The sequence below is a fragment of the Lichenostomus cassidix genome, chromosome 1 (genome assembly GCF_008360975.1).
Source record: "Lichenostomus cassidix isolate B80296 chromosome 1, HeHo_3.0, whole genome shotgun sequence".
Lineage (NCBI taxonomy): Eukaryota > Metazoa > Chordata > Aves > Passeriformes > Meliphagidae > Lichenostomus > Lichenostomus cassidix.
Window position 1 is genome coordinate 92,845,103 of NC_139479.1, and position 13,040 is coordinate 92,858,142.

The following is a 13,040-nucleotide window of genomic DNA, read 5'->3' on the forward strand; positions in this document are numbered from 1 at the left end:
TAAGAGAGGGCATCCCCATGTAGGTTTTACAGCTATGGGGGATTAAGCTCAAGTGGTGATGAAGTTAGGGCAAATCCATTACTGGTGGAGCTGCAGCAGTAGGTCCAGGTCTGGATGTTACACACACTGCCACATATTTTCTAGATCCCACATACTCCTATAAGAAAGTAAATCTGAAGTTTTGTCAAAAAGTCTCTGTACTTCATTGAAGCTGGTTGCTGCTGGTTCCTTGTCTCTTGGTAAGTCAGAGGTATCACTGTGAGTACAGAAACATAGGGCTCAATGAGAAAATAGTTAAAGAATATATGTAGAGAAAATAAAGAATATATGTAGAACACAACAGAGCACAAGATTTGAACCTTCCTGCAGTAAAACTGCAGCTGCTCTAGTACATGGTTTATGGTTAGTTGAGACAACATAGGTAACAATATTTTCCACTGAGCCAAAACTGCCTTTTCTAGCTTTGCTAAGTTATGAGACTTCAAAACAAGGATATACACGTGTTTTACATCAAGGAGCTATCATGGGTTCAGGACTAAGTTTTGCTTGGTTTAGCCCTTGGCTCTGTCTGCCATTGGAGAGAAATTCTAGTTTAGAGAAAGAGTAAATATTTCTTTCACCAAGCAGTGGCTGTCTTAACATCAGACCTTAAAATAAATTCTGGGTTTGTGATACATGGAGGACAACCTGGAAAAATTGCCCAAAGTGTGGGAGGAATGTAGGTCATGCCTCTCAGTTGTATGCAACAGACTTCAATTCCGTGTGCATGTGTAAACTTTTAACTTCAATTTACCTGTATTTATCACTTAAATGAAAAGCCCCTTTAGACATCTAAAGCAGACATGTACATGTACACGTACAAAATTGACTTTTTAAATTATTTAATTAAATACAAAATGTGTTATTGGTACAAAATATAATATTGCCAGGATCAAGAGTCCTGAATCCCAAGATTAGCTTTGTGTCTGTTTATGTTCTCCATCTTTCTGTTGTGAATGGGTAGCTAAACTACTACATAGATAGTGTTGTTCAGAAAAATATCCCCTTCAGAGCACCATCAAATTGTCCTTGTTTCCTTGTTCTAAAACCTAGAAAGGCTTTCTTACAAATAACTTCATTGGGATTAGGTACTTTATTTCCTCCACCCCCCAGCTGTGCACTGCACTTTGTATTTGGAGTCAGGTAAAGAATAGTACTGGAAGACCTGACGTGAAACATTCCTAGCTGCTATGAGGAACACCAACCAGACCAACCAAGGAAATTTATAGGTTCCAATCAGGAATTAATATTTCATTTGAGTGGGTCTGAGAATGGCCAAAATAATTAACTGTGGTGGCAGGGAAAGATTTGGGTAGATAAATTATTTCAAAATTCATTTAGGAGCTGTCTGGCTCCTGGAATGCCAGAGAAAATCATTCCACCTTCACCAATAGAGGCCTAAGCTTCAGAAAACCCTCTTTATATGTGCAGTCTCAGTCAAAGTATGTCTGCTACCTTGTCTCGTACTGGACAAGATCATTACAAAAATGGAGGGGAGAAAATTATTCCCATTTTCAGGGTGACGTTCCTTAGCCCTGTTAAAAGAAGCCAGGCAAAGTGGCTCTGGAAAAGATCCACAGAAAAACGGAGAGGTTTGGGAGATGCAAATGTTGGAATTAGTATTTCAGTTTGGAGGGCTCACATGACAAATCATGGAAGAGTCTAATCAAACCAGAATTTAATAATTTATATGCCTCCAAATCTCTGTACATTTTTATGCTTCCAAAAACTACTGATGTAGCTTTCCATGCAACAAAAACCAACCTCCTCTTTCACATGGGTGCAAACATATTCGAGATTGATATCTTTCCATGTTCCCTGTAGACTCACTTTAATATATCCCACTGTTGTGGAAATACAGTGCTAGGATGCATGCAGTGTCTGCACTTTTTAAGGCACCATTGCCTTTTCCTACATATCACACTGTGATTAATACTGGATTTAAGGGTGCAAAAGGCATGCCAAGGGGATCATGTCATAGCATCGACATTGCTGCATCCACACCTTTGTAATCTAGGCTGCCCATGGTGATGGGATGAGAAGAAGTCACATGAGGAATGGCTGAGGTCACTTGTCTTGTTCAGCCTGAAGAAGATTGAGGGGAGACCTCATTGTGGTCTATAGCTTCCTCATGAGGGGAAGTGCAGGAGCAGGAACTGATCTCTCTTGTCCGGTGATAGGACACGAGGGAATGGCATGAACCTGTCTCAGGGTAGATTTAGGTTAGGTATTAGGAAAAGGTTCTTCACCCATTGTTTGGGGTGATTGGGCACTGGAACAGGCTCCCCAGGGAAGTGGTCACAGCACCAAACCTGACAGAGTTTGAGAGGCTCTTGGACAATGCTCTCAGGCATATGGTGTGATTCTTGGGGTGGTGTTGTGCAGGACCAGGAGATGGACTTTGGTGATCCTTGTGAATCCCTTCCAACTCAGGATTCTATGAGATTCTGTGACCTCCGTGTCAGGACCAAGCATCCATTATGGTTAGAGTGCAAAGAGCCACAGAGATTACAGCTCCAGGAACACGGGGGCTGGAAAAGGCGTGCTAAGGCGACCATGGCCAGGCACTGACATTGCTTCTTCCCTCCTCCAACACAGGATATGCTATGATTCTGTGGTTCTAACCATCCCATATTCCTATCTAATACCAGCCAAATACAAAATAAAGAATCAAAAGGAAGAACATGCACAATTAATTCACTGAGCAAAGTTTTTCTGACTTGAAGATTCATGGGAATAAAGAATCTACAGTGTGCACTTAGGTAGCACAAAAATTTGCATACAAAAAAGAAAAACTAAAGTTTTGCGATTCTTTGGAGAGGAGAAATCCCTGGAAGGCTTTGAAGCTAAGATTAAAAAGGCACAATACAGTGTATCTTAGAAACATATGCAGGCAAAAATTAAGGTGTTTTTATAGCATAGTCTTAACAAGGTCTAGAGTGGAAGAGACCAACTTATTACAAACTCTATTGCCCCAGGCAGAAATGAGCTCCCTAAATGCAATCAATCTCTTGTAAGTTAATCAGACTGGCACACTATCATTTTCCACATCACATGTCAAGCATATTGGCCTGTCTACACACAACACAGCACTGTGTGTGGCAAAGCCATCAGGAAAGTAAGGACTTGGTGTTTTGACCAAGTGTCTTTCACTAAGTAGGGACAAACTCATCTCGAGTGCAAGGAAGAGCAGCAGGTGGATTGCATTCGTGGATGCCACCATCATACATGCAAACCATAAAATAAAAAGAAACAGAGACTTGGGGAAATAAAAAAGTAGGTCCTTCACATCTAATCCATACTAATTATCTCGTCGTAAAATTGAATATAAGAAGCATATTGTAATCTCACTATACAAAGAGTGAATTATATATTACCACAGGCGTGTCATGGTCCCTGAAGATTGACTCTTCAGGATTTAAAACGGTGCCAAACAGACTGTAAAAAGAAGGAAGCATGATGTCTGTGGAGAAAAAAAAAAGAAAGAATAGCCTCTGCTAGAGGGGGAATTGCAGAATAACCACAGGAAAATAATTTTCTCAATCAGTGAAACAGAGGATCATTTTGATTGTTACAGAGCTATAGTACCATCTCTATCCCTGACAGCTTTGGGGGTGATGAATTACTACACCTGAAATACAAGACAAGTGATTCAGAAAGCAAATTAAAAGGTAGCTTTTGATGAGGCATGCTGGGTGTTGGTTGTTGTCTACATAATCAGTGCAGCAGTGTATAATGAAAATATTGCTTGATACCATAAAACATGAGATCATGGCCTTATCTTTCAGAAGAACTCAGAGCATGAGGAGATTTTAAGAGTAGTTAGTCTGAGCAAACCAGTCATGTTCTTAGCTAGGTATTTTTCCCAGTTCGTCCTTGTAGTCACTGCTGTGTCTGAACATGGTCAGAGTTGAATTATATCAATTTCCATGACCAGTTTTACAACAGTCCTGCGCACACAAGGCAATGTGGAAGATTATATAAGTATTTTATATCTAGTTTACCTCATAAGGTGTTTTGAATTATTTGACTGCCAGTTAAATAAATTTCCTGTCTCTTACGCTAGAAGTTTATCTGTTAGGTTGCCCTTTGCATGGTGCTGGCTGGCTTAGGCAATTCTGGCACCTGAGGTTCCCTTTTCAGGTACTCTTTATACATGCATCAGCTATGACATTTGACCAGAAAAGGGAGCAACAAGTGTAAACCTCTTATAAAGTGTTGGATTCTCTAACAATCTCTGTCATTCCTCTCCTGAGAAATTTAAAGCAATTTGACCGAAATGAGTCTGGCCCGGGTCAGCTGCCTGGTAATCACTGGCTTTGTCCCTGTTTTTATTGCATGACAGTAAGGAAATGGAGGCACTGAAAGGTAAAGTAGCAAGGCTGAGACCTGAGGAGCAAGACAGGAGCACAGACAGGAGAGGCTTTGCCATTGAAACTGGGTGTAGATGCCAGGGCCTTTTAACCCTAGTCCTGTCTTTGTCAGTGCCTTCTATGTGAACTTGAAGAAATCCCCTGAGCTCCCTTTTACTGTATGTGGATAGGGAATACATACAGCCCCCTTTGTAAAGCATTTTGAAATCTCTGGTTGCAAAAGATGTTGTGTGTCAAAACACATTGAACAGGCTTACCCTTTGTTAGCCAGAGCACCTCTCCTGAGAGCCCCATGGGACTTATCATTCGTTTATTGCAAAGAGTTCTGCCGAACTGGTTTAATTTGATGATTTCTTTTTTTTTTTTTTTTTTTTGCCTTTCTCTCTCTCTCTGTGTCTCTCTCTCCTTGGTAACGGGCAGGTGAGAAACCACACCAATGCAGCATCTGTTGGCGCTCCTTCTCTTTAAAGGATTACCTAATCAAACACATGGTGACACACACTGGCGTGAGAGCCTACCAGTGCAGCATCTGCAACAAGCGCTTCACCCAGAAGAGCTCCCTTAATGTGCACATGCGTCTCCACCGCGGGGAGAAGTCCTACGAGTGCTACATCTGCAAGAAGAAGTTCTCCCACAAGACCCTGCTGGAGAGGCATGTGGCTCTGCACAGTGCCACCAACGGCACGCCCGGAGCCACCGGCACCGGCGCGAGGGCTGTCCCCGCCGGCGTGGTGGCCTGCACGGAGGGGACCACGTACGTCTGCTCTGTCTGTCCAGCTAAGTTTGACCAAATCGAGCATTTCAACGACCACATGAGGATGCATGTGTCAGACGGATAAGTAGAATCTCTCTCTCTCTCTTTGTTATGAACAACAAAAAAAAGCTATGGCACTAGAATTTAAGAAATTATTTTTGTTTCATTTTTACCTTTATTTTCCTCCTTTTTTTGGGTTCATTTTGTTTTGTTGTTTTTTGTACTACATGAAGAACTGTTTTTTGCCTGCTGGTACATTACATTTCCGGAGGCTGGGTGAATAATAATTTTCCCAACCTCCCTCGGATGGTGGCCTTAAGGCCAGGTAGTGCTTCATGAGCTCCACTGGTTGGATCTCTAGCTACTGGCCTCTAAATACAACCCTTCTTTACTACAAAAAGCAAACAACAAAAAAAAAAAAAATCACAAAAAAAAATTTAAAAAAACAGACAGAAAAATAATAAAAAAAAAATCTTTTTTCTCACTTGTGAAGAGCACTACAAAAAAAGAAACAAAACAAAATATATTACAAATCTACAAGGCCTACTGTCGTTATAAGTACACCGCTTGCAGTGTTTCAATGGACATGATTCACATTGCTGACCGCTTTTGGACTTCACAGTATCCAGTTAGAACTGTGGAATATTTTGCTTCTGGTTGAGCAGCAACCAGAGGAAACAAGGCCCTGCTGGTTTCCACCACGTGTCTGCTTTCTCACACACACACACATCCACAAACACACAAAAGGGCTGAGGGCAACACGAGGCAGTGTGGCTTGGATAGTGTGGAGTCCCTGCAGGGTGAGGAAAAAGAATCAGAGGTTCCTCACCTGGATTCTGCTCCATCCCTCGCTGTCTGGCACACCCTCGCCGCTGCTTTTCTCGTACCACCACCACCTTATAGCAGAAACCAAGAAGATTCAGACAACGAGCAACGGTGGCTTTTTTGTAATTTATTCAGTGTCTTCGCTGAGCACAGGGCCTCAGCACAATCAAGAGGGACTTTCACAGAAGGCAAAGAGAAACACAGAGGAAAATCAAAGATATCAGAGGTTGCAACCTATGGATCTAGGTACAAGAGAAGGGTTAGTTCCCACAATCTTTGCAAAAAAAAAAAAAGTTGCATCAGGATTTATTCTTGTGGAAGAAAGAGGAATAGAGGGTGGGAGGGGAGGGGAATAATAATTAAAAAAAAAGAGTTCTTGGGACTTTTTTAATTCAAAATTTTATAGAGGGGCAAAAGTGACGTTTACCAGATAGAATGCTGATTTTTTTAATATATTTACAACAGTATTTGTGTAAAAAAACAAAAAAAGTGAGATTGTTAAAAGTAATTTTTCTTTGTTTTCTTTTTTTGTTTTGCATACACTGCCACTAATATCTTCTCTTTTATTATATATATGAATATATATAAAAATATATATTTTATTTTAAATTGAGACTGTTAAGGTTAGCTAACCTGCTTCCAGATAGAGGGGGGGAGGGGAGATGATCTTGATTTTTATTTTAAAAAAGAGGAAGGATGTTTTCTTAATTTTCTTTTCTAGTATTATTCTCTCTCTTTTCTAATGGAATCAAGAATTACCTGGGTCGATGAGGGGCTCTGTGAAGTCATCTGTGAGATTATCTACTAGTGTTTGTGCATCCTGCAGTATCATTTGAACTGCTACTTTGTTTTTTGAATTACATGGTTCTCTTTTTGGCTCTTACCAAGCTTCTGTTGTTTCTTTTTTGGTTCCATCTCAGAATTTATTTCTGCTGAAGGACGGTTCCTTTTGAGAAAGAGATTTTTCTAGCAATGTTCCCCGGGTTTTGGGGATGATATAAACTGTAGTCTTTCTTCTTTGAAAAAGTAATGAAAGTTTTGGAAGTGTGTAATAACTAGGATTTCCCTTCTTTTTGGTCACTGGACAAGAATTAATCTGCTGTATTGTTCTCTCATCCCTGCCTTGCTCGCTAGAGAGCTTCCATATTTGTGTGGGAATCTGATCCTGCCCCCAATTATTTGTGCTGATGCCAAAACAACTTAAAACGTTACCATTGCAAATAATCTTCCCTTCATTTGCAAAAACGTCTGACTGAAGGGCCACATCCCGCATTCTCTGCATGGACAAAGCTATGCAAGGAATGTAGGATCAGTGTGAAAGATTGATTCCTGATCTGCATATATATGTTGGTGTTTTGTATTTTGTTTTATTGTGTTTGGGCTGGTGTTCTCCCTAGTTGTCTTCTGTGTATCTGTGTAAGAATTTTTCCCCCAAAGCCAACTCCCAAAGTACGTGGGTCCTTAGTTCAGTTGGATCAGTGTCTGACACTATCTTTTTCTTGCTTGAAATCCATATGAGGACTTACACCAACTGCACTCTGGACTTCATATTTTAGGCAGAGAAGAAGCACCTAACAAAAATATGCAAAAAGAAAAAAAAGAAAAATTGCTAGTTTAGCTTTCACTTGTGTCTATATTTAAATTAAGCTTTCTTAAGTTTACAAAACTTTTTGCTTGTGAACACTGAGCATTTCACATGAGACATTCTTTTATGCTGGACAACTTTCTGAGTATTGACTTGGTAGATCTCCATATACAATTTTGTGTGTTCTTTACACCTGCAGCTTCTCTATCAGATATCTGTGATTCAACACAGGTAACTTCATTCATAAGTTCTATGCCTGTTCTATTACAATTTATTTGGGGAAAAAAACCTGACAGGTGGTTCAGTCTCAGAATCTTTCTGTACCCTGCAAGGTATTGTTCAGCAGATCCTAAATGCTGAAGCGCAGATTCTTGGCTGCAATATGCAGCATAGAGAGACCTTGAGGTGAGTGCCAGAGCAATTGAGTCTCTTATATGGGGTCTTTTCTTTGTTACCAATTTATTTGGGTAGCTCAAGGGGCTGGAGAAGGAGCACAAGTTAGTTAACAAATATTATTCTAATAACCACACTGGTAAAAGTAATGCTGGCATGTAAACCAAGAATTGAAAAGACAAAACCCGAGAAACAGAGAGGGAGAACTGATATCTGCCATTTAGACACAATAAATCTATACAGAAGATCAAGGTTCTGGGGACAAGGGTGAGGAAGAAAATGAGAAAGGTGAACCTAGACAAAAGGATTGAAGGTTTTTGTCTGGGGGAAGGTTTTTTTCTGAGATCTTTAGTTTCAAAGAATATTTTCCATATGAGGAACTAGTGAAGAATTTTACCCAGCTTAAAAATACATAGCTGCTCATTTGTCATCTGAGGTCTGGGGAAAAGCTGTTTAATTTGCCATTGTAATCCCGGTGAGCTATAGTCAAGATGTAGCATATTCTGGAATATACTTCTGATAGAAGAGATATGCGAGTAAACAGGAAATAAGAGTCAGGGTTTATAGCCACCAAAATCCAAATGCTATCCAAATTTTAATCCTTCAATTTTCATCCTTCCCTAAATCAAAGCATTATCTTTGAAATGCAAATTTTATAAGGTCTAATAAATTTGAAGTGAATTAAAGATAAGTTGTGAATGAATGAATGAATGAATGAATGAGTGAATGAATGATGTCAATAAAAAAAAAAAAAAACCATGGTTCTTAAAGTAAAACTAAGGTGTACTAGATTGAATTCTAAAACACTTGTCAAATAATTTAGGCCAAGGTCTTCACAAATGACTGCCTTTAATATAAACTGATTTTGTTGGACTTCCAGACTTGATCTTGTAAAACATGGAGCAACTTGCAGCATGACTGCAAATGTAGCTGAAAGTGCTTGTCATGTCACTATGAATTTAGAAGCTCAAACATAGTCCCTTTTATATTTTAAAATGTGAAATTCTTTTTAGCAATGCTTCCTCCCATCTTTGATATACTTATTTGCTACTTGGAAACAACCATAATACGTGAATGTTACAGGTATATTCAAGCTTCATGTATTGCTACAATATGCCTTAGCAGAAAGAATAGCAGTCACAGTGATCTGGAAACTGCTGCTGACAATGTTTGAGTGAATCTATCTCAGTGTGCTTGAAAGGCTTCCTTCAAAACACCTGATGAAATGATACAGATGAGAAAATGCAGACTGTAGCACACATCCTTTTGTTGAAGCCTGCAATATCCTGCATTCCTTGAGCTTGATTCTCACTTTCCCTAAAGCTCTCTTTACACTGCTTTGATAATGGAAAAGGGTATTAAATAGAACATAAAATCAAGCTTAGAAGTCAAAGCCTCTCTGCAAGGCAAAAGTGCAATAAAGGAGGCCTTAGAGTGAATGAGAAGTAAGTGCCTTCTCTTACTGCTGCTGAGGCTGGTGAAGAGAATTGGGATGTAGGATTGCCAGAGCAGATCTCCCCTGTGGTCCATCTCACCCAGTACTGTGTCTGTGCCATGTGGCCAGTTCGAGATGATTTAAATGAAGATGAAAGACACCTATGTCAGATTATTACAAAGCAATAAGCCTACAGGAGAAGATTTATTATATAATCCTCATTAGCTATTTCTACATATAAAATACACATAAATACAAATAAAATATGTATTTGCCTATAACCTAAAAACATAATAATTTATGTCTTTACCTTTTTATCCCATATAAAAATTATATGTTGTGGCAGATAATTCTCATTGTCCTTCAAAGATCTAGCTAATTAATTCTTAGGTAGCCTCCATGCTGTCCTGTGGAAGTGAGTTCCTCAGGTTAATTACCACATTGTTGAAATTATTCCTTTTCAAGTTTATTTTGTTGCTGTTCATGGAAACACCCTTATTCTTTTACTGTATGAAATCACAAATTAGAGAACCAAAATTTAACTTCTCTTTCTGATTTTGCTGAGGTCTGCCTCTCTCTGGGAAGCTGAATCCACAAGGAATGCAGGACCACAAACTCAATGTCTGCTGATTAGCAAGGAGAGGACATGAGTGTGAGTGTGTCCATGTGTGTCTGGGGTGTGTCCATTAGTGAGATTCTCCTACAGTGACCTCTTGCAGAGGACTGGCAGGCACAACTCATACATAATGGGAATATAGCAGCACATAATGGGAATATAGCAGCACAGTACACCAGTCTGTAAATTGTAATATGACATTTCAATCCGGTCCCTTCTCTCAGAAAACCCATATTAACAGTCTCTCTTAAGGGAAATAGGTGTAGATGTTTTGCAGGAGCTGCTCTGGGGACATTTTCTCAGCATCCATCATGCTTCTGCTAGGCTTACTTCTGGCCCATGCTGCTACCTTCAAAAACAGCTCAAGTTCACAGTAAGGTAACAGGGAAGAGTAGCATTTAATTGACTTTCTAAGTGAATGAGACTTCCCTTTGCTCTAAGATCAAAGAGGCCAAGTGCAACCCATTTTTCTTTTGATTTCTTTTTCATCCAAAGGAGTGTTGAGTAATAACCCACATACCATCAGCACCCCATTTCTTATCAACCCCACTGAACTGATTTAGTTCAGTCAACCTTGAGCTAATTGATTAACACTGCATCATTCACGTGGTGGAGGAACAAGTCTCTTGCCTTTAAGTATTATCCCAATACCTCCTGTCTCCCTTAGTAATGAAAACAAATCCCATCAGGAGAAGGTACAAAACATACTCTTTGCAGGGGTTTTGAGTCCAGTCCAAAATCAGAATTACCCAAATCATTTCAAACATAATCAGACCTTCAGTATGCCTAGATCTGTGACCCTTCTGATAGTCCTAGGCTAAGGAAATCCTCTAGCTTTCACTTCTGAAAATTACTTCCTGATCAAAAGGAAAAATTGCATCAGCCTGAAAAAGAGAAGGGTCCAAGGAAACCTAGTACCTGACAAGAAGGCTGGAAAGGGACTTTTTGCAAGGGCATGTGCTGATAAGACTTAGGGGAATGGACTTAAGCTGACAGAGTGTAGGTTTAGATTAGATATTAGGAAGAAATTCTGTACAATAAGGGTGGTGAGACACTGGAACAAGTTGCCCAGAGAAGCTGTGGATGGTAGGTGTTCAAGACCAGGCTGGATGGGGCTCTGAGTAACATGGTCTAGTGGAAGGTACCCTGCCCATGGCAGGAGGGTTGGAACTAGATGATCTTTAAAGACACTTACAACACAAACCATGCTATGATTCTATGATAATATCAAATTAGCACCTGGTGGTTGTTCTGCCAAGAAAGACTAGACCTTGGTAATCAACCCTTTCAATTCAGCATCCAGCTCCTCAGAGGTATTGGAATAAACATGATAGTAAAGAATCAGCAGGTCGCCTACCTGAAGCAGCATCTGATCAGCCTAAAGCAAAATAGTTGCTTTTCACATTCCCTGATATGTTTTTATGCTGGCTGTGAAAATTCATGAAGCAGTGATGAGAACTTGGCCCCGAGAGGTTTTGAGCCTCCTCTGCTCCCAGAAGGTTTGTCTTCAGCAAGATCTGGCCCCTAAGCAATCACAATTCTGCTGGGAAAAAAAAAATAAGCTTATGAAGGAAACTACAGATAATTCATTAAGCCTGGAGTCTTGAGTTTGTAAATGCAATGAACACCTTTCCCAGCACTTGGCAGTCATGCGGACAGAAACCAAATGCAGGTAGAAAGGCCTTGCAGAGGGACAGGTGCTGAAAGTGCCAAGTGTCTGCAGCATGGTCAGTAAGACAGGCAAGTGACCTAATGCTGGATACACACCCACCAGGAGCTGGCTCTGGCCATGCCAAGTTGGTGCTCTTGCTGCTGTTTACATTATTTGTTATGCAAGAAGTAATAAGCTCTCAGCTAGTTTCATCTAAAGCTACTCAGTGATCCAGTTCATTTCAGCCAGAGCAAAGGAGCCCCCATATTTTCACAGACCACTAAGCTGGGAAATATGGAGAAAGTTTTAGGTTCTTCTTATATTCATATTCATATTCTTCAAACTGACAAAACAAAAAGGCGGATTATGCTTTCCCTAGCATAAAACAGAGAAATTTGGTCCACAAGGGAGACAACCTATTTGAAAAAATTAGAATACTTAACTCTCTTAGACCTATTGTTATGAGGCAACACAAGGGGGAATCTTTGTTTTGTTTTTCTAAGGAAATATGTAAATGAGAAACAAGATGTGTTAGGTATTAGTGTATACCTATCTAATTATTCCCAGTGCTGATAACTAATCAATTATATTAGTGCCTCTAAGAACAGAGAAGATATTATGCATTCATTGTTTTTATTTCTGATTCCCCTCTGCTATAGATCAGGATTAACTAAGGTGGAAAGAGCAGAGTTTTGCAAATGGAAAATTTTGGTGAACAAAAAACTTATTTCCCTGTGTAGGTCTGCCACTCTCTGGACAGATATCCTCTCTGAGTTAATGTTTATAATTACTAGGATACTGTTAGATAATTTTGATTTTAAAATCATGTTTCTAGTGAAAACAATGCAAAGTTAAATATTAATAGGTTTTTTTTATTATATATTTAACAATGGTGCTGATCTTTTTGCATTTTAGCCTCTGCAGTAGTGTTTGACTCACAGGCATTAAGGGAGGGTCCAAGTGTAGGAGAAGCAGAGTTGACTGATGTACTGTGAATAAGATTAAAAAGTAAACTGAACCTATAATGTGCTTTAGTTCACTATTCATGCTGCAATTGGCAACTCAACTAAAGAGTTTCTAGGTTTATTTTTAAATAAAAGGAGTCAAACATTTTCTACACATCATTCTAGCAAAGTCAAATCAGGAGAAAAATAAGTCACGGTTTTTAAATGCCAGTTTCCCCAAGAATTGTTCATGAAGAGCTTTTAAAATAAAAGAGAGCAGCTCAAGATAAGCAGAACTCTGCTGCTGTAACAATTCTTCATGTTACACATGATCATAATTTCTACCACCAGATCTACATGAACTTCACTGACTTTCCCCGTAGTCAGTGAACCAAGATTTTTGTTCTCAACCACATAAGCCCAAC

General features: G+C 39.6%; 1 protein-coding gene across 16 annotated transcripts in view; it reads left to right on the plus strand.

The window, feature by feature from the left end:
* The window catches only part of ZBTB20 (zinc finger and BTB domain containing 20), a 473,676-nt gene extending 466,802 nt beyond the window's left edge, over positions 1-6,874 (plus strand). For all 16 annotated transcript variants that reach the window (XM_085070972.1, XM_085070903.1, XM_085070875.1 and 13 more), the window contains one exon: positions 4,833-6,874. In XM_085070972.1, coding sequence (XP_084927098.1) covers positions 4,833-5,251 — 419 coding nt within the window. In that variant the 3' untranslated portion in view covers positions 5,252-6,874. The remainder of the gene's footprint in view (positions 1-4,832) is intronic.
* The last annotated feature ends 6,166 nt before the right edge of the window (positions 6,875-13,040 follow it).